Source organism: Adiantum capillus-veneris, chromosome 27 (assembly GCF_014529385.1).
Source record: "Adiantum capillus-veneris isolate H3 chromosome 27, ASM1452938v2, whole genome shotgun sequence".
NCBI classification, from domain to species: Eukaryota; Viridiplantae; Streptophyta; class Polypodiopsida; order Polypodiales; family Pteridaceae; genus Adiantum; species Adiantum capillus-veneris.
Window position 1 is genome coordinate 32,400,480 of NC_140957.1, and position 19,429 is coordinate 32,419,908.

At 48.4% G+C, this 19,429-nt stretch overlaps 1 protein-coding gene across 1 annotated transcript in view; it reads left to right on the forward strand.

The window, feature by feature from the left end:
• LOC147421739 (uncharacterized) overlaps nucleotides 1-18,684 on the forward strand; it is a 70,736-nt gene extending 52,052 nt beyond the window's left edge. Inside the window, exons 3-4 of the mRNA XM_086502791.1 lie at nucleotides 17,377-17,585; nucleotides 17,895-18,684. Of these exons, the coding sequence (XP_086358917.1) occupies nucleotides 17,377-17,585; nucleotides 17,895-18,025 (340 nt within the window). The 3' untranslated portion in view covers nucleotides 18,026-18,684. The remainder of the gene's footprint in view (nucleotides 1-17,376; nucleotides 17,586-17,894) is intronic.
• Nucleotides 18,685-19,429: the final 745 nt, after the last annotated feature.

A 19,429-nucleotide genomic window follows, 5' to 3' on the forward strand; every position in this document is an offset into this window, starting at 1 on the left:
CCCAGAGAGCACTGGCCCCAAACCTTGGCGCCCCTTTCGATATTTCTTTATATTGCTTGAACTTAGTACATTGCAGTCACTCCACCTCACGTGGAGCATGCCAGAGAATGAGCCCTTGGCTTATATTTAAAGGCCCTTGGCCTATGAAAAGCAGTTTACATGAAAAGCTTTAAACTCAAAAGCATCTGTCGAAAAGCGGGTGGCCAAAAGCTATCGCGTGATTACAGTTGCCACGTGGCACTATGAGCGCGAATTGCGGTACTGTTCATACAGTCTGCCACATCAACATGTCAGTGTTTTTGCGGGAGTCCCGTACAACAGCCACGTCATCATCTTCTACGCTTTGTGTGTGTTGGCCCCGCTTTAATTTTAGTGCCTTTCGGTCCCCTAGGCCCCATCGAACGGGGTCCGATAAGTTGGTAGGACTTCTTCTTCTTTTTTTGTTGCTTCGTCTTAGGGTTTAGGCCCCCTTGGCCGGGATCTACAGGTGGGCTCCGTTCTTCAGTGGCTTGACACGTCAGCAATTTGTGACATAGACTCTACCCGTCTCAACCACTTTAGATGGATGTTTTGGCCCTTCTCCATATCCGGATCTCGTAGCACACCCACACCCATCACTTCTAGGGAGCTTGCCTCATCCACTGATGTCTGCTCATGAGATGAGTAGTACTCACTTGCACTCCATTCGTTTGTAGAGGTTTCCAGGTCCAGGTCTTGCTGTCTTCCTAGCTTCACATCATAAACAATTCCTTGCTTCTTTTTCCCTAGATTTAACTCTTAACGCTCCAATTTCCCAATCCTGCCTAGCCTACATTGCCATAAGCTGAGGCCTCTCGAAAATCACCGGGTAGCTCTCTTCCTTGGTAGAAACTACATAAGCATATATTGACTCATTCACCCCAAATGCTGGCACCTTCACACCGTTCACTTTGCCCACACATTCGACACAAACATTGTTTGCCATTTTTATCTATAAGGAAGTGTACTTGTTAACTTCCAGTCCTAGTCTATGCATACGCTTCTCAATCATCACACAAATCTCTGCATTGCCCTCCACATTGATATTGGAAATCTGTTGATTATTAATTTCTATTTCTATTATTGAATATATCCTTAATGCTTCGCGTATTGATAGATGCTATAGATGTAACCTTAGCTCTCCTCGTGCTTACAATTCTTGACCAGGCTCTCCTAATCTTATGGGAGAGATGAAGGAGCTAGTGCTAGGTGATCTTGCCCCCTTGTTTACTGACATCTGCCACCAAGTTGTAGGATAAAGACCCACTGCAAGCGGGAAGTCCTCCATGCTAATAAGCCTTCGAGATCTTCTTTACATGCCTTGGAGCCTGAGATAAATTTCTTCTGGCCCTTCTCTTACTTTGATATGTCCATCTCATTAGATTATCTCTTTGCCTGCTTGATTGGCATCGCATCGGCCTCGTTTTTTTTTCCCGAGAAAAAGATTCTTCTATTAGTTAATGAAACTGCCCATAGGGCTACAACCTCCTCTACAAGAGAGGACTACAACAATCATGATGGGGAGACTCTCCCAATGAAACACCAACATATGTACAATGAGGCTAGATCAGGGGATGGGAGGAGGGAAGAGCCACACAGGTGGACGGTAGTGCCATCGGAGCACACCCTGGACCATGGTGAAGAATGGCCCAGGACGCCAAAGTCGAAGAAAAGCCTCTCTACGCTCCCGCATGCGGTCGGAATTGCCCTCGAGTCTCTCGAACTGTCCTCTGAGAGTATGAACCAGCTCAAGCCAAAGATGCCGAACAGTCTATGCTGGTGGTACAGGGCGAGCCTCGAAGATGCGGAAGCAATAGGCCCGCCAGATAAACCAGAGTGTCAGGCTGCTGATGAGCTCCCAACACACCTCTTTCTCACTGCACCACTCCTGCGGAGTAAGATTTGTGGCAGGCTGGAAGTGTAGGTCGCCCCCCCCCTGCATCACTATCATCCTACTGGTGGATGATAGCTCAAATTGAAGTGGCGGGCCCGTGAGAGTGGACCAAGCAAGTGCCCCCCAAGTGTACTGCCGAGCTGTGGAGAGAGCGGGCATCAGCCGAAGAACACGTAGCCACACCTGCTGTGCCAAGGGACAGCCCCAAAGACAGTGACGCTGACTCTCCACAAGATGGTCACAAGCTGTGCATGCGGATGAGAGGCCAACTCCCTGCTGTAGCTTTGTGTGCGACCAACCACTGAAACAAAGTGACTCGCCTCGGCAGTCTGGAGTCCCACAACCTCTCCCAAAAAGCTACCGAGAACTTAGGTGTGAGACCCTCCTCCTGCCAATGAGGTGCTGCAGCAGCAGGGCGAGCCTCTCTCTGTGCTGCCAGTATGTGACGTCCTAGTCGAACAATGTACTGAAAGAAAGGGACATGTGGGTGGTCTGCAGAAGAGAAGGGGTCCCTCTAGAGCCACTCTCCATGATCCCACTGTACTCGTGCCAGTGGAAAACACTCCCAAGCCCATAGTCTCCAGTGTCCAGTCGCAAGAGCAGCTGGGTCACGATCGATGACACAAGTTCTCCCACAGATGCCCACCATTCGGATTCTCTGAAAACAGCACTCTGCCACCTGGGGGGCCTCTACTGCAACTCGCTGTAAGCGTCCCTCACCTTGTAGCTCGAAAAATAGGGAGGGAACAGTCTTTGAGCAAGCCCGAACAGAGATGAGAATCTCCAGTCGTGCGAAGGCTCCCATCCATTTGGGCACTGCTGACTCGAGACCCCTCTCATGCCCTGTAGAGTTGAAAGCCTTGTAGCTCCTCTGACAAGCTTGAAAACTGTAACCAGTCACCTAAAGAGCATGCTGGACCCGCTGCCATGGAACTCCAGGAAACATGAGGCCGACTACCAACCAAGTGACCTGTCTGAGTGCTAACCATGGGGTTCCAGACAAGGGGCTGTCGCAGGTGCTCCTTCGTGCAAGTAGGCTGACGCTACTCCAGGCCACCTGTGGGGCCTCTATTGCAACTCGCTGTAAGCGTCCCTCACCCTGTAGCTCGAAAAACAAGGAGGGAACAGTCTTTGAGCAAGCCCGAACAGAGATGAGAACCTCCAGTCGCGTGAAGGCTCCCATCCATATGGGGACTGTTGACTCGAGAGGCGTGAGCCACTCAGCTGGTACTGCCTCTGAGATGTCCTGGCACATGCTATGCACCCCTCTCATGCCCTGTAGTAGCTGAAAGCCCTGTAGCTCCTTTGACAAGCCTGAAAAGTGTAACCAATCACCTAAAGAGCGTGTTGGACCCGTTGCCATGGAACCCTAGGAAACATGAGGCCGACTACCAACCAAGTGACCTCTCTGAGTGCTAACCATGGGGTTCCAGACAAGGGGCTGTCGCAGGCGCTCCTCTTGCAAGTAGGCTGACGCTGCTCCAGGCCTCGCCGCAAGTGCTCCCAAGATCGTAGCAACCCCACAGCGAAGCGATCCTCTAGTCTCTTGCTCAAACCAACTCTACGCATCTCTGTGAAGATCCATCTCGTCGAAGGCTGCCAGGGGCCTCCTACCTGAGGCACCCTAGCACGAAGCCGCTATAACAAGAACTCCTTCCCGGGCTCCTCATTTGGAAGAAGACCTCGGATGATGAACTTCCCAAGAAGGGCTCTTCTCTGCTGTGCTGGGTCTATAATCCCAAGCCCTCCTTGGGAACAAGGAAGAATGATGACCTGCCAGGCCACTTTGGCTTGGGTTGTCAGAGTGTCGCCCTGACCAAAGGAAATTCCTGATCAGCCGCTCAACCTGGCTGATACAAGAACTCGAGAAGATCCAGCAAGAAGTGATGTACCCCATAGTAGCCGACAACACTTGGTTGGCCACTACAACTCTGCCAGCCAAAGACAGTTGTGCGGAGCTCCAATGTAACAACCTCCTCCTATCTATCAGGAGGAGGGGAGCAATCTGCTGCTCGAGAGACATTCCCAAACCAACCTGACAGCCCAAGTACCGAACTGCAGTCTCTGGGGGAATCCACCTGAAACCCTCGCCTGGCATCCAGTCGGGCACAGGAGCACTACCAACCGAGAAAGCCACTGTCTTTCTCCAGTTGATCAGTGCGTCAGATGCACAACAGAATGTCTCAGAGCCTGCTCACACTCGTGAAGGTTGGCCTCCTGGCCATCCAAGTACAAGGCTGAGTCATCAGCAAACTCAGCGTCCAGTAGCTCATCTCCCCGAATAGGGAGTGCTAAGCCCCGTAAACCAACCTGCTGCGACACCAAAAACGTGCTCATCGCCTCAGCATAGAACAGAAAGAGGAAGGGGACAAGAGGGCAGCCGTGTCTGACCGAACGTATGAGCATGAAACGATCACCTCTACCTCCTGACAAAAGTACCCGACTGTGTGCCCGTCTGTACAAAGTTGATGCCCCTCTGATCCAAGCATCTGAGAAGTCCATCCTGCGTAAAGTGCCCTCTAGAAAGTCCCAGTCAACTTTGTCGTAGGCCTTCTCAAAAAAGAATCACCAGATCCTCACCACGGAGCCGCGCAAGGGTAGAAGCCTCCCAAAAAGTAAAGATGTTGTCAAGGATATTGCGCTTCTTGACAAAACCTGTCTGAGTCCCATGTATAAGGCTCTCTAGAAGTGGCCGGATCCTCAAACTCAGAGCCTTGGCAAGAATTTTGTAGCCTGAGTTGAGGATAGTGATGGGGCGCCACTATCGAATCTCATCCAAGGAGCCACCCTCCTTGGGAATGAGGTAGATCAGACCCTCACTCATGCTGTCAGGCATCTCTCCTGTTTGCAAGATGAACTGAAAAGCACTACAGAGATGTGGGACAAGCAAGTCCCAGTACTCCATGAAAAAACTGGGAGTCAAGCCATCCTCACCTGGACAGCTACCACAGGGGAGTGCACTAAGAGCCGTGTGCAACTCCTCAAGCTGAAGTGGTAGCTCAAGCCTCTGACGCATCTCCTCAGTCACAAGGCAAGGCATCTGTGCCCACACCTGCTCCTTGCATGCATCTTGACGCTCTGACTGAGGCTCTCCAGACAGTAACTCACGGTAAAAGTCAGTAGCAAATGCACGCATGTCCTTTGGCTCAGAAGCAACTGACCCGTCGAGTCTCCTCAATTGACTGACCTTGGCATGCATATGCCAAGGTCCCACTGCCTCGAAGAAAGCACCAGTTACTCTGTCACCCACCTGTGTCCACTGAGATGCCTGTCGATGGAAAGCAAACTCATGGCGCTGCTCCTCTGTGCTAACAAGCTCCTAGCGAGCCTGCTGTAGCTGCTCCTCCAACCAAGGACTGTCTGGATGCTGCTCCTGCCTCCTCTGCAAGGAAGCAATGCCACCTTCTGAGACGTTGCTCCTCCTCTCTCGCTGCAGCCAGGCGAGCCAAAGACTCCTGGAGAAAGAAACGACTAATCTGAGCTAGTCTTGAGGCCACTCTGTCAGCAAGAGAATCCTGCATGTCCAAGCTCTCTGTCTAGAGAGCCTCTACTCGCTCTCTGAGTGCAGAGTCCAGCAAGACCCTCTCAGGGATGCGTAGCATCGTGCCCCCCCTCCTTTGTCTGTCTGCCACTGTGAGGATCACTGGTGCATTGTCCGAGAAGGAAGTCCCTGCCAGAATGCCAACTGTCCCACCCAAGTCACTGAAATGTTCACTAGTGTAGAAGCGATCTATCCGCGATAGATTCACTCCTTCCACTCTGTGGTCCGAACGAGAGAAGGCAAGGCTGTCTGGGGGCCTCACAAAACTAGAGTGCTGCCACACATCCGAGACCCTCAGAGTCATACAAAACCTCTCCCAAGCTGCCAGCTCAACTCCATGCACAGTAGCATGGCTACCACCAATCCTGTCGGAAGGGTCCTCCAACATGTTGAAGTCACCTCCTATGCACCACTGTTCTGCTTGCGGCAGAGACTAAACAATCTGTGACCAAAACTCTGCTCGTGCACTTGCCACATTGGGCGCATATATGTCCAGGAAGCCCACAAGGCAACCCTGAACCTGCATAGTGATCCACCGAGCCCTGTCTGGCACAATAATCCCTCTAGCCACAATGGCCTATTGCAAAGAATCCGCAATAGTCATACATACCCCACCCTGGATGCCTCCAGGTCCAAAAGCAGCTGACCAAAAAGTATCATATCGTCCACGCAAGAGTTGACCACAACGTCTAATGCGGCTCTCACACAGATGATGCTCCTGTAGCATAAGGAGATCAATCTCTCCTCCCACAAGGCAGCGCTGAAGCTCCTGACGCAGTCGGCCCCGCTGACGTTGAAACTGGGACCCACCAAGTCGCTGCACGTTCCATGAGACGATCCTCATGGGGAGCGAGAAAGAACAGATGCTGCCGCAGCAGTTAAACGTGCTATCTTCGAGGCTGGCTTGGATGGGGAGTAATCCGCATCCGAGCGTCCTCTAGATAGGCGTGACTGTAATGAGTGCCTGGCCCAAGCCCAAGTAGAGTGAGCCGTACGTAAAGCAACCTCCTCTGTCCAAGAGTCCTCATGAATGTGTACATAGCATGGCAAGCATTGTGTATCAGCAAAGAAGTGAACCACAATGTGTCTACACCCTGCTGTATCTGGAAGGGTCACCGCAAACTTGGCCAATGGCCACAAAGTTTGAAGCATGTCTGTGACTCCTAGGTCTCCCATGTGGTGAGAGAACTCTAGGACATGTGTATGCAACCACTCCAACACTGAGTCGAGAGTCCGCTCAGTCTGGTCCCTGCCGCAAAGGGGAAAAGAGAAGCCAACCGCTGAGTTCAAGGCCTCTATCCCCCTAGCTGCAAGGAACAAAACATGAACCCTAAAGCAGGCTGCCTCATGGTATGCTGAGGGGTCATCGAGAAAACGTGTAAAGTCGTAGTCAAAGAAGTCCCATCGGCGCCGAATGTCGAAGCTCGTCAGACCACGATGGACTGCTGCAAAGGGAGATGTCTGTACCTATAGAGGGGGTCGCAAGAAAGGCTGTAAGGTGCAGCGGAATGAATGTTGTATTTTCTCAAGATTAGTGATCTTTATTGCTCAAGGTTCCTTTTAGTTCTTAGGGAAGGAGAGAGACTTCCGTCTTGTGGAGAGTTCTATGATCATGAACAAATTGAGTGGATATTGTGCTTGCAAGTGAATGAGACCGAGAGAAGGAGAGAGAAGAGATACGACACCCGAGAGGTTGTAAAACCCTCCTCCGAAGGCCCCACTCTCGTCGGCGAGAGTGGTCTAACTTTGATTGCACAAAGGTGTACAATGATGATGCATGGACTGATGCAAATGGGGGCTATGTCAATGACGACGACGATGACTTTAGGGCTGAATTCGGTCTTCTTCTATCTGCTATCCACAAAAGGGGGAAATGCTGAGGATCTGGAAGATCTTGGACTGTTTTTGTATGGCTGAAAATCCCTGTTTTACTGTTGTGTTGATGGCTGAAATTCTCTGTTTTGAAGAGGCTCAAATAGCTGACAAAAACACTGGAGCCTTGCAGTGTTCAATCTGCGTTTTTAGGCTGAGGTCAAGGGCTGAAAACGCTGCTTTGGCTGTGGGCTGAAGCTGCGTTTTGGTGCCTGTAAAACGCTGAGATTCTGCAAGTATCCAATGCTGGAAAAACGCTGAAGTGTGCAGCAGTGCTAGCGTTAGTAATTTGATGCTCTTGGCTGAAATCTGTGAGTCAAAAACGCTGGAAAAGGCAGCATGGCCAGCGTTAGTGAAAACGCTAGTTGGTGAGGTTTGTTGGTCGCGGAAAAACGCCAGGGAAGGTCACTGCTGGCGATGACTTGCTGTGGGGGAAAAATGCCAAGAAGGGAAGCTTCGATGGCGATGTGCTGATGCTTGAGACACGCCAAGGGAGGGTGGGAGATGGCGATCCAAAAGTGCTAGGGTGCTGAGGGGGTACTGCTGAGAAGTTGCCTGTTGAGCGGGAAGCTCCTGCTGCCTCTTCTGCCAGAAAGTGCTAACTTGGGTTTGCTTATATATTAACTTAGCAAAATTGCCCTACCTACTTTTGTTGGAAAGTCACTTAAAAATAATAAGTGAAAATAACCAAAAATAGGAAAATAGGCTAAATGCACTAGAAAATTCCCTTGACTGAATCTGATGGATTCTGAAGGGAATACTGATGATCATGCTGTGTGCAACCAGAGGATATGCATCTATGCTAAGTGACTGGGCATGCACGGTCTACGAATAGACTCACAAAAGTGCCAGATCACTGCTAATCTAAAGTGACTGGACTGACTGAACCCTGCTGTGGTGTAGCTTGTCCATGGACACATAGGGTTGGGATGTGTCACGTGACAAAGGCCGTCCCTCTCTCTCCAAGCGACTCGTGGCAAAGGCGCTGCCAAGAGATCTCCTAGCATCCGGAGATGGCCCTGCCCCCTTGGTCGACTGAGAAACTGGAGCGGGAGGGGGGTGGGGGGGGGGTGGGGGGGGGGTGGTGTAGGAGCAGGAGGAAGAGGGGGAGAAGAGGGGTGGGGGGGAGTAGTAGAGGTAGAGGGGCGAGGGGAAGAGGTGGCGGGAGTAAGAGCCGGAGGGGGGGGGGGGATGATGAGGAGGAGGGGAACTCTGGGGGAAGAGGGGCTGTCGAGGGTGAAGCTGAGGTAGGGGTTGGAGCGGGGACCTCATCCTGCTCAAGAGGATCGAAACGGTTTTCCGTGGGAACCCACTGTTGCTGGGCACGCGCCTGAGGACTACTCTGAGTGCCAGGTTGTCGCTGTGGCCCCTGCCGTCGTCGACCACGAACCTGCTTCCATCCCTCCTCTGTTGGAGCCCCAGGCTCGGAGGGTGGCGTTGCATGTGTGCTCTGTCTCTGCCTGTGGCTGCTGGCCAACCCTTGCACTCTGGGGCTGAGTCTGTGGTGTAGGTCGAGGCCTCCTCCGTGGATAGGCCTTCGCAAGATGGCCCATCTGTCGACAAAGGAAGCACTGGTTCGGGAGGCCCGAATACTCCACGCTCTGTCTAAACCAACCCCCACTCACCCGAGACAAAAGAATGACCTTCGGGAGAGTGTGAGTGTCCCTAACCAGAACGCGAACTGAGGGAATGCCGGCCGCCTTGGCAGCTACTGAGGCTGCCATGCGAGGTGTCTCCAGGGCAGTCCCAATCGTTGAGCCTATCCTGGACAAAAGTGGTAGGTACTCCCTCCGTAAACCAGGAAAGCAGACAGAGATGGGGATGTTTGCCTCCTCTACCAGAACATCTGAAGCAGGGTCAAAACCATGTCTCCACTGTCGAAAGTGGGCTCGAGCTGCTCGGATGGTCAATGGACTCATGGCGATGACCTTGGACGCCATCTCGGGGGTCTCGAACTCGATCTGGTAGTAGCATCGTCCGAGGATCTGGACGTCCAAGATCTTGCCCACCTCTGCGAGAAGGTGGGCTTGGAGAAGATCACGCAGCTCTCCTCTGCTTGGTCTGGTACCGAGGATCTTGCAGATGACAGAAGTCGCCTGCAGGCGCTCTACCTCTGCGGCTAGGCTCGCTTGCTCTGTCGGTGATAGAGCAAGTCGAATGGTGGGCTCAGCGGGGTCGGGCGAAGGGGCTTTAGTGGAGTCCTTGTGTGGCGGAGCTTGAGCCTCCATGTGTGTCTACTGCTGTGGCGGAGGAAGAGTGGGTAAAACAAAAATTCTGCAAAGGGACCCCGACAAGCACTGTCAAAGAACTAGCACTGCCAGAGCCACTCGACAAAAGAAACTCGGCGTGAGAAAAGGAAAAAACGAAGTGAGCTGTGGGCGGGGGGGGGGGGGGGGGGGGGGGGTTGGTTTCCAGTGAGTGAAGAGAGGTGGGGGAGGGCGGGACAGGTAGCGAAGCGAGGTGAAACCGGCCCGTAGGGCGGTAGGCGTTGGCTTTCACCCGAAATTCTTTACTTTAAACACACACACAGAGCACTTTGCAAAGAGAACCTGCGACGGGAGTTAACACTTGAATACACACACGGCTCGGAAGCTAGAATGCTCCGAGCAGACGCCGACAACCTGTAGGCCCCAAAATTGGCGCCCCTTTCGGTATTTCTTTATTCTTTAGGAGGGTAAATTACAAGGTAAGGTCCTGGGAATCCTTCACGTGTATCCACCTAGATACCATTTGATTTGGCCAAATTTCGGCAGCATAACAGCCCCAAAACTTGCGCGAAACCAATTCCCCTGCTGGAACTCGCTTGCACTGTCGTATACCCTCTGATTCCTGTCCAAAAACAGTAAATTCAGCACGCTGTATTTACTGGTTTTTGCCCTGTTTTCAGCCCCAAACAGTCCCCTAACTATCCTTTGCCAGTGGGGCACGATTCCCAATGATCCTGGCGTCCGTATGGCTGAAAAACAGTCAAATTACAGCGCATACACAGCGCTGATTTTGCACCTGTACGGTGAGGTTATGACCCTCACCAGTGCCTGCTTTGGAGCAGCAGTTAGCTACCCCTGTTCCTGCTCAAGGAGGCTCTTGCCTCAGCACAAAAGCATGAACCCACACAACTGTACATCAGTCAAATGAGTAGCCCTCTTGTGGGGCATCACATAACTGCACGTAGGGGAGAAAGAGAGCAGTATGTAGCGTGCGGGGCATCACTCCCGTCACCATACTGTACATAGAGGGCAAGGTAAGCATTCCATAGCTTCTGTACCTGTTGCAATCCGCCTGTGGCTGAAAATGGCGCCCCCTTTGATGATATGCAGCTCGTTTTTGCCTCCCAGAGTGGCAGAATCGCTCACAAGCTGACACGTCGCCCAGTTTCCGAGTTTGGGCTTTCCCTGCTAAAAATATCTCAACTGGTGCGTCAGTTGACTTCGCGGCAGAGTTGTAAAGTGTTCCCCTAGTCATACCGAAGGTAATGACGCGAACACATTTCGTGGCCCAAAATAGCAGTTCCCTAAATTTTAGGAGATGCTTCCGTTGGGCTCCCACTGGTCTTCTGACCATCTATCCTCATTGGGACCGCATCCAAAAATGCAATGTGGCCCAACTGTCGGATACTTTTTGTTGGAAGTCCCACCTTGACTTTACGCCTTAATTGAGTTCACTTCCTAGTATCCACCAACTTGCTAAGTGCGACGGGGGGACCTATATGATCTTGCTCTGAGCCTAGACATCCTCTTACCATACGAATTCCAGTGCCGACCCCTTCTCGTCTGCGGGTGAATCTACTGTTCACATTGGCCATACAATGTCCGACCGTTTGCTACTTCAAAAAGAGGGTCTTAAACAAATAAAATAAACCCCATTGGAAAGAAACCAACAACCAAGGTTAGCAGTTGCCACATCTCTGTGACATGGTTAATAACTGCCATGTCCTCGTGACACGAGGTGTGGGAGAGGGCAGCGGGAAGCGTAGTGGGGCAGCCCCCGTGAGGGGTAGCGGGGGCTGAGAGCGAGCGGGCAGGGGCAGCGCAAGGGGGGGCAGGCGTCAGCAGAAGCGGGCGGGATGGCAGCCAGCGGGAGGGGCAACGCAAAGGGGTGCGGGCGAGGGGGCAGCGCAGAGGCGGGGTTGGAGCAAAGTGGATGGAGCGCGAGGACGGGGGGGGGGGGGGGGGGGGGGGGGGGGGGGGAACAGGGAGCGAAAAAAAATCGAAGAACAAGTGATTATGCTAAGGAAGGTAGATATTATCAATGTCACATCAAGGGTCACATTAAGAAGGCATCGGCCTCATTTACCTTTGCATTCCTTTTGTCTTTTCCATCATCTAGGCTAATGATTTGGCGGTTAGCTTCATTAGCTGGTGAAGGGGCAGACACCTTGGACCATGTTTATAGACCAACTCTCTAGTTGGTCGGTAATTTGTTGGAAAAGTTTCTATTGTGAGGCCTCGGGGTTAACAGGAGCTATTCCCACTGTCACAAACTGCTGACATGCCATGTCACTGAAGAACAAAGCCAATCTTTAGATCCCGGCCGAGGGACCTAAAGTGAAGTAGCAGCAGCATAAGAAGTTTTGCCAACTTACAAAGTCTTGCTGAGAGGCCTATTTTTAAAGAGAAGTTCCCGCCAACTTATGGGACCCCGTTCGATGGGGCCCAAGTAACCCAAAGACATTAAAATAAAGCGAGACCAACACTCACACACAGAGATTTGCGTAGCAATTGATGACATGGCAGTAATACGGACGCTCCGCAAATTGCAATGACATGCTGACGTGGAAACCTATACGAATTTCCGCGATTTACGTTACTGACGTGGAAGCTGTACGGATTTCCACAAAACGCGCGGCTTGTTTATGGGCGCCAGCTTTTGAGCTAGTTGCTTTTGAGTTTCAAGCTTTTGATCTAAACTGCTTTTCAAGGCCAAGGGCCTCTAAATAAGTGCAGAGGGCTCAGTCTCTAACACTCTTCCGGGTGAAGGTGCAGAACGCGAGTATCGGCATTGTACTGAGTTCAAGAAATATAAAGAAATACCGAAAGGGGGCGCCAAGGTTTGGGGCCAGTACTCTTTGGGGTGGACTTCCGTTACTCTGTGTCGCGTGTGCTCTCTCTTTTCAACTCGGTTGTTATTGAAGTGCTAAAAGTCTGTTCACTCTGTTCTTTTCTATTGGCACGTGGTGTTCGTCTTGTGACAGTGGTATCTGAGCATCAGGCGTGTGCTTTTCTGAAAGCATACCGGTCCTACAAAATAGCAGACAGAGCAAACCGTTGCTTCCAAAGGCTATTGGAATTTTATTTGAAGAATCTTCGTGCTCTGACCCCGGACTTATTAGCCACTCGCACCCTTACTTCATCCCGCATCGAGCGCGCTCCCCTCTTCACCGCTCTGTCTTACAGGGCATAAGCCATAAAGAACCCAAGACATGGCGTTCATGGATTCAACAGAATATTTGCAGTTTCTTCTTGACGTGCTTTGCCACATTCTTTCGCGGCATCCTCAACAGAATCTTTCGATGCTGCAAAGTTTTCAACAGTTTTTGAATTACCCAGGTGGTACCTCCTCCTCTGGCACCAGAAAGTACGAGAGCTTCCAATCGGCAACCTTCCCAGCCGTTTGTTCCGATTGGGGGAGTCTTCAGGAATATGGTGCAACCATCTGACCCTGATCTAGTGCAACCGCCGTTGCCACCGCCATTGCCCCCACCTCCGCCACCACCGCCACCAGCAAAATGCTTGCCACAGAGAGCATGGACGATTATAACCAAAGGTTTCTCGATGTATACCTTCCGATATCCTCTTTAGGTTCGTTCCCTTGGAGGCCCAATGCGAGCGATATACCATTGGACTACCATCACCAGTGTAGGAATATTGTTTCTCCAAGCAAGTCTCCACCATGTAAGAGCTTATGGACCATGCAGCGGTCGGCTACATAGTACAAACTGATGCACTTGGATCAGAAGGGTGACCGCCTTCTGATCAGAACTTAATCTAATTAATATGAATAATCTTTTTTTTAATAAATGGGGTGACTACTTACTTTTACAACCTATCATGAAATTTCCACTTGGATCAGAAGGGGTGATTGCCTTCTAGTCACAAACCTAAAATGAATTTTAAAATAAAGAACTCACTTTACACTTGATAAAGAGGGGTAATGGCCTCTTGATCTCATTGTGACTGCTTCAGTACTTTTTTTTGAGAATGGAAACTTGTTATATTTAACTCTTCATGGATGGTAGGTTTAAGTTTAAAAAGGTTTTAAGTAGGACATAGATAACAGTTTATAGGGTTCATTGACACCTATAAAACGTATTCAAGGCTAATGAATTTGTTGTCTTGTTTATATGGATGCAAGTGAGGACTCTATCTTTACTTAGGATCTTTTTGGCTTTGTTGTTGTCCATCACTATCAAACTTGGCCTCTATCACTTTAGTATCAATTGTTCTTGACTATCTTATGTACAAATCACTAGAATGATACCTCATTGTTCCTATGATGTACAAAGATAAATCATAGACTGAGTCATTTTTGTGCTAATCCTTGTCCTTCGTCTAAAGCAAGCTATCTTTTGAATTTTTATGTTCTTTTGTGTATAAATATAAGTTTAAAAATAGCAATGGAGTTTACCACAAAAGAACCTCCGGCCATTAACCACAACTCTCGACAATAACGAACAAATTCGCGGGAGTCTCGTGAAACAGCCTCAAATGCCTTGTATGACACAGCGTCAACGAGAAACCCTTTTACAAGAAGGCCGATGCTTTGGATGTTTTCAAAGAGGGCATACATTTACTACATGTCCTGAGCGAGCCTCGAGAACTTTAGAGCAACGTTCCACTCCCACGACAAAACGATCCTCAGGGCCACCTCCAGCCAAGAGAGCTAGACCAGTCCCTGATACCTATGGCATACGCCTTGAAAGTACAAATGGATTGTGTCAAGCATATGGTAAAGTCGACGGCTTAAAAGCCCTTATTATCTTTGACCCTGGAGCTACAGAGAACTTCATCCAGCTAGAATTCTTGAAGCAGATGCACTTTGATTATGATGCAGAGAGTGGAGAAATTGAAGCTGAGCTAGCCACGGGGCAAACTTAGAAAGTGGTACGGCTCATTGGTGCTCTTCTAGTGACTATCCAAGATTATCATGGAAAAGCCGATTTCCACATTATGAAGTCGGGTAATTGCGACGTTTTCTTTGGTATGCCTTGGCACGACAAGAATGATGCGACTCTCCAGGTTCGGAACCGAACCATTACCGTGATGCAGAAGGGCAAGCCAATTGTCCTCAAAGTTCGATCGTCCAAATAAAACCCTGAATAAACTCTCTAGCTGTTTTATATTTAGATACTTTTGAACAGTGTTTGAGAAAATTGTCGGCTATTGCTCAATAGCATTTCGAAATGCTAGGTGCAAGGCACCTTTCAATAGCGTTTTAAAAGGCTACATGCAGGAGCTCTCTTGCCATGCTCTTCAAAACGCCGACCCAAAGTCCTCCAAAAACGCTAGGCAGCGACCACTCCTTCAAAACACGCGAGTTCTCCTCCCTTGCGATCAATGAGCCAAGAGCTTTGATACCATGTCAAAGTCGATGATGAGGAAGCGTAAAGCAATGGGGAGAATACACAAGAAAGAGAAAGAGAGAGAGAGATCTGCTGAACCAACCAACCTTGGCAATGAATTGATAATTTATACAATGGGGGACTAAGTGTGCATATATAGTCACTGTAACAAATTGCCCTATCCAAGATTTGTCAAATAAGTAAACTAGATACCTAAAGCAAAAATAAGTATTGGGATGACCTTGGGCCATTCACTCGAGATGCTGTTAACAAGACTCACATCCCCTAGAAAGGTGGTGCATGCCAATCTCTTTGTCAAAATGCACAACAACAGAGTTGTTGGCTATTGCTCAATAGCATTTCGAAACTCTAGGTCCAAGGCACCTTTTACTAGCGTTTTAAAACGCTACAATGCAGGAGGGATCCCTTGCGATCAATGAGCCAAGAGCTTTGATACCATGTCAAAGTCGACGATGAGGAAGCGTAAAGCAATCTGGAGAATACACGAGAGAGATTTGTTGAAACAACCAAGCTTGGCAATGAATTGATAATTTATACAATAGGGGCTAAGTGTGCTTATATAGTCACTGTAACAAATTGCCCTACCCAAGATTTGACAAATAAGTAAAATAAATACCTAAAGCCAAAATAAATATTGGGTTTAACTTGGGCCATTCACTTGAGATGCTATAATCTTTAACAAGACTCGCTTCCCCTAGAAAGGTGGTGCTTGCCAATCTCTTTGTCAGATCCACAATCCTCTTGTGATATTTGCACCTGAAGTCATCTACATGGTACTAGGATAATCTATGTGACCTTTGGGTCTCGGGCTAACTGGACTGAGTTTTGCAAGAACCGATCGAGAGGCCTAAAGAAATAGATGAAATCCCAACTTAAAAATGGCCCAAAGGGAATAAGGGGTGAGGAATTAATGATCCTAACCCCTACCAACTTATGCAGCATTGGTCGAGGGGCCTAAAACCCAAAAATCAAAAGCTTGAACTCTGGAGTTGATTTCTGCAAATCGCTAACATGCCACGTAACATTGTTGTACAGATTTCCGCATTTTGTATTGGCAGCTTTGGGCAGGTTTTCACTCCAGCTTTTGGACTCAAGTGCTTTTAAGACTGACGCTTTTGCTGCCCCCCCCCCCCCCCCCCCCCCCCCCCCCCCCCGCGGACGATTTGACCTCAAATCATCGGTTTGGGGACTTTTTAAGCCATGCACAAAGGCCGCCTCAAAAAAATGATACCTTGTTCACTCGTGACTCAAGTCTCACATCTAGATTTTGGTATTCCACATGTCTTGACATGTAAATTTGTATGTATATTCAATGTGTAATTATAGGGACATACATGTAAAACAAAACTTGTGTTTCGCTTTCTTTGAGCCCCAAAACGAAACGTTTCAGAAACCTCGAAACCTCGAAATGCATGAATTCCCAAAACGTTTCTTGTCACACTGTTTTGAAGTGCTAAAGTGTTGCCAAGTGCGTATATTGCATGCTGTAAATTCAAATGCTCTTGTTGATCTATCTAATATGAGTGGATACAAGGCTGAATATATAGCCTCATTTGGAGCTTATGCCATTTGGGCAAGCAAGATTACATCATCATGTAGGCCATTTGTCCTAGGTGTAAAAGCATCACATGCAATCACATGGATTGCCACATGGGCATTTAGTAGACGAGAGGGATGTTCCATAGTTTCATATCATCTCATGAGAGAAGAAGTGGTACCCATGATTAGGGTTACCCAGTAAGCAGTGGGTCGGTCGCATGCCTCAAAGTGGTGGTGTATGTATCTCAGAAGTGGATCCTTAGCTTTCGGCAGTGCATGGTCTTAGTCTCTAGGCATGCCATTTGGTTATCATTGAAGTTGACAGATTCGTTACTTGGGTCATGGTTGTGTATGCTCTTACAATACCCATTCATGGGGCAGATATCGGAACACGTACACATCGTTTCCATGGCTGATGATGGTCGTTTTGGCTCTAGAAAGCATGAAAAGCAAGCTTATGATGCTTTTGTTTTTCTAGAATATTCCACAGATCTCTTGATGGTTGAGTATTTGAAGAAGCTTCTTGATTCAAAGTTAATCCTCTCAACGAGCCCTACTGATTGACATGACGAGATTTCAATTTTGACTGCCCTCAAAATATAGGGTTTCACATTTTATTGATCCTCTAGTCATCTACTAGATAACACATCGAGGACATCTTTCCTAATTTCTATGTCAAATCAACAATTCTAATATGCACATATAAAAATATATCCAGAACAATTTGATAATCTCTTGCTAGTAATTTGTGGAATCCCAAGGAACTTTTTTTGTGGGGAATTTTCTTTGTAATTTCCAGTGTAGTCATTTAGTGGCTTGAAACTTTAACAGATTGTACATCTATATTTTGTGTTGTGTTATGTTTTTGGTACATGTCTGTTTCTATCCATCAAAGTAAGTTTGTTAATTTTGGCCTTATGAAGTTATTTGCAGGTACCTAAAAAGTTTTATCAAGAAATACCTTGAAGATCACTCTTGTTGGAAAGAGGTTGCACATGCAATCATTCAATATGAGGATATTTCAGATGTTGGAGGACGTGAGCTGCTTCGGTTACATGATGTGCTTGACCTTTTGCAATGTGATGGAACAGATGTGGCTGCCATTTCTGAAAAAATCAGAAACCTTCCTGTACCAAGCTATGGTAATTTTACAGCGATTATTCGGACACTGGTTTTCTTAAATCCATCAACTCTCTCTCTCTCTCTCTCTCTCTCTCTCTCTCTCTCTCTCTCTCTCGCGCGCGCGCGCGCGCACACACACACACACTGCTTTAGCATGGAGCTGACAAGGGTTGCATTTTGATGCTGATGTACTTAAAACCAAGTAATAGTCTTGGGAAATGCTGCCTTTGTCTATTTTGTTGGATATCTGGTCTTTCGGCAAATGCCCTTAGAATGTTTGATAGAAGATATTGATAGAGAATTTTAAATGATAAAACTTGTGTTTTCAGGATGCCCTGATCCAATCACGAAGCTATGGCCACGGCACACCAAGTCCAGCGATGAAAATTTTGCAAGAAGGCCTAGCCTTTCCGAGGAAGAGTGCCAAGTTTTGAAGGAGCATGCTGCTCAATTTCTCTAGAGTGTTGTCTATGACATAGCCATGCAAAGCTGCGAAGTTCTTTCTTTTGTTCTTTGAGGGGTGCATGTTGTGTCGGGCGTTTGTGCTCTCTCTCTCTCTCTCTCTCTCTCTCTCTCTCTCTCTCTCTCTCTCTCTGTGCTTAGACACAGGGAGAGTCTCTTGAGGAGACTAGGGAGTGGGAGACATTCACTAAAGATCACTGACTTCTTTAGAGCAGGGACTCAACAGCCAGATGAGCATGCTTCACAGCCCACTTATACCATAGGTATATATTAGTGGACAGAGTCACTGAGCTCGGGACAGCTAGATGTCCACGTCTACGAAGGTGACATGATATTGACGGAGGCTCCATCAGAGGATTGGGACTATTCTAGCACGATATGGGAGATGCCCAATACGACTATTTATAGAGGCGGACATTGACGAAGCTCTTCAGTGACCGATGCATTGCTTTCTCGAACAACGCCCGATACTGGGCATCCTCCAACATTGATGATGATGATGATGATGATTTCAGTCTGACAATTTTAATCTTTCACTTTACTTAATTTTATTTTTGTACCCTGACATTGGATTAGATCCACAAGGATTGTGTCAGTTTGGTCTCATGGGTCATTTTGGCCTTTAGAAGACGTTTAATATAAATTTTATTTCATCTCTCTCTCTCTCTCTCTCACACACACACACACACACACACACACACACACACGTGTGCGGATGCAAGTCATGATTGATTCTAATACATTTCAATTAAAAGCTAGAGTTAATAGTTGAAGGCCATCGGTCCTTCAGTTGACAGTTAGGCTTTTTGAAGTCCATTTTGTTTTTAAGAAATTGAGGTTTTTGGCAATATGAGCCCCTCCCCCAGTTTTTCCATGGCTCCCAATTCTATAACACTGAGAACACATAATATCCCTGGGGTTTGAAGAGGAAAGTCCACATTTCTTTTGAGCTTAAATCACTTTCTATAAAGGGCTCCCCAGTAGGTCCCCTTTTTTTAAAATTATTATTATTATTATTTTTTTTTTTGGGGGGGGGGGGGGGTGTGGGTGTGGCGGGGGTGAGGATTTGGGTTTATCGACTGGACTAAGAAAAAAGTATGGGTGCCCTATAACCCCTGCACCTGCCGATCAAGGCGCCCTATAACCCCTGCACCTGCCGATCAAGGCTGTTATCGGTGCCTCCATGGTATCCTCTGCCAAAATTCTGATATTATCATCCTTTGGCTTTGTTATAGCATGTTGCTCCGTCGTTTGCCATCAGAGGAGCATGTACCATGGTGTGCCTCTTTGACCCTCTGCTCTTTGGTGATACTGGTTAAACTCCTACTGCCAACACAAAAGGTCAAAGGTTTCTGTGGGAAAGTCGTCGAAGCACCCCCTCGACGAAATTGAGGCAGTCTCT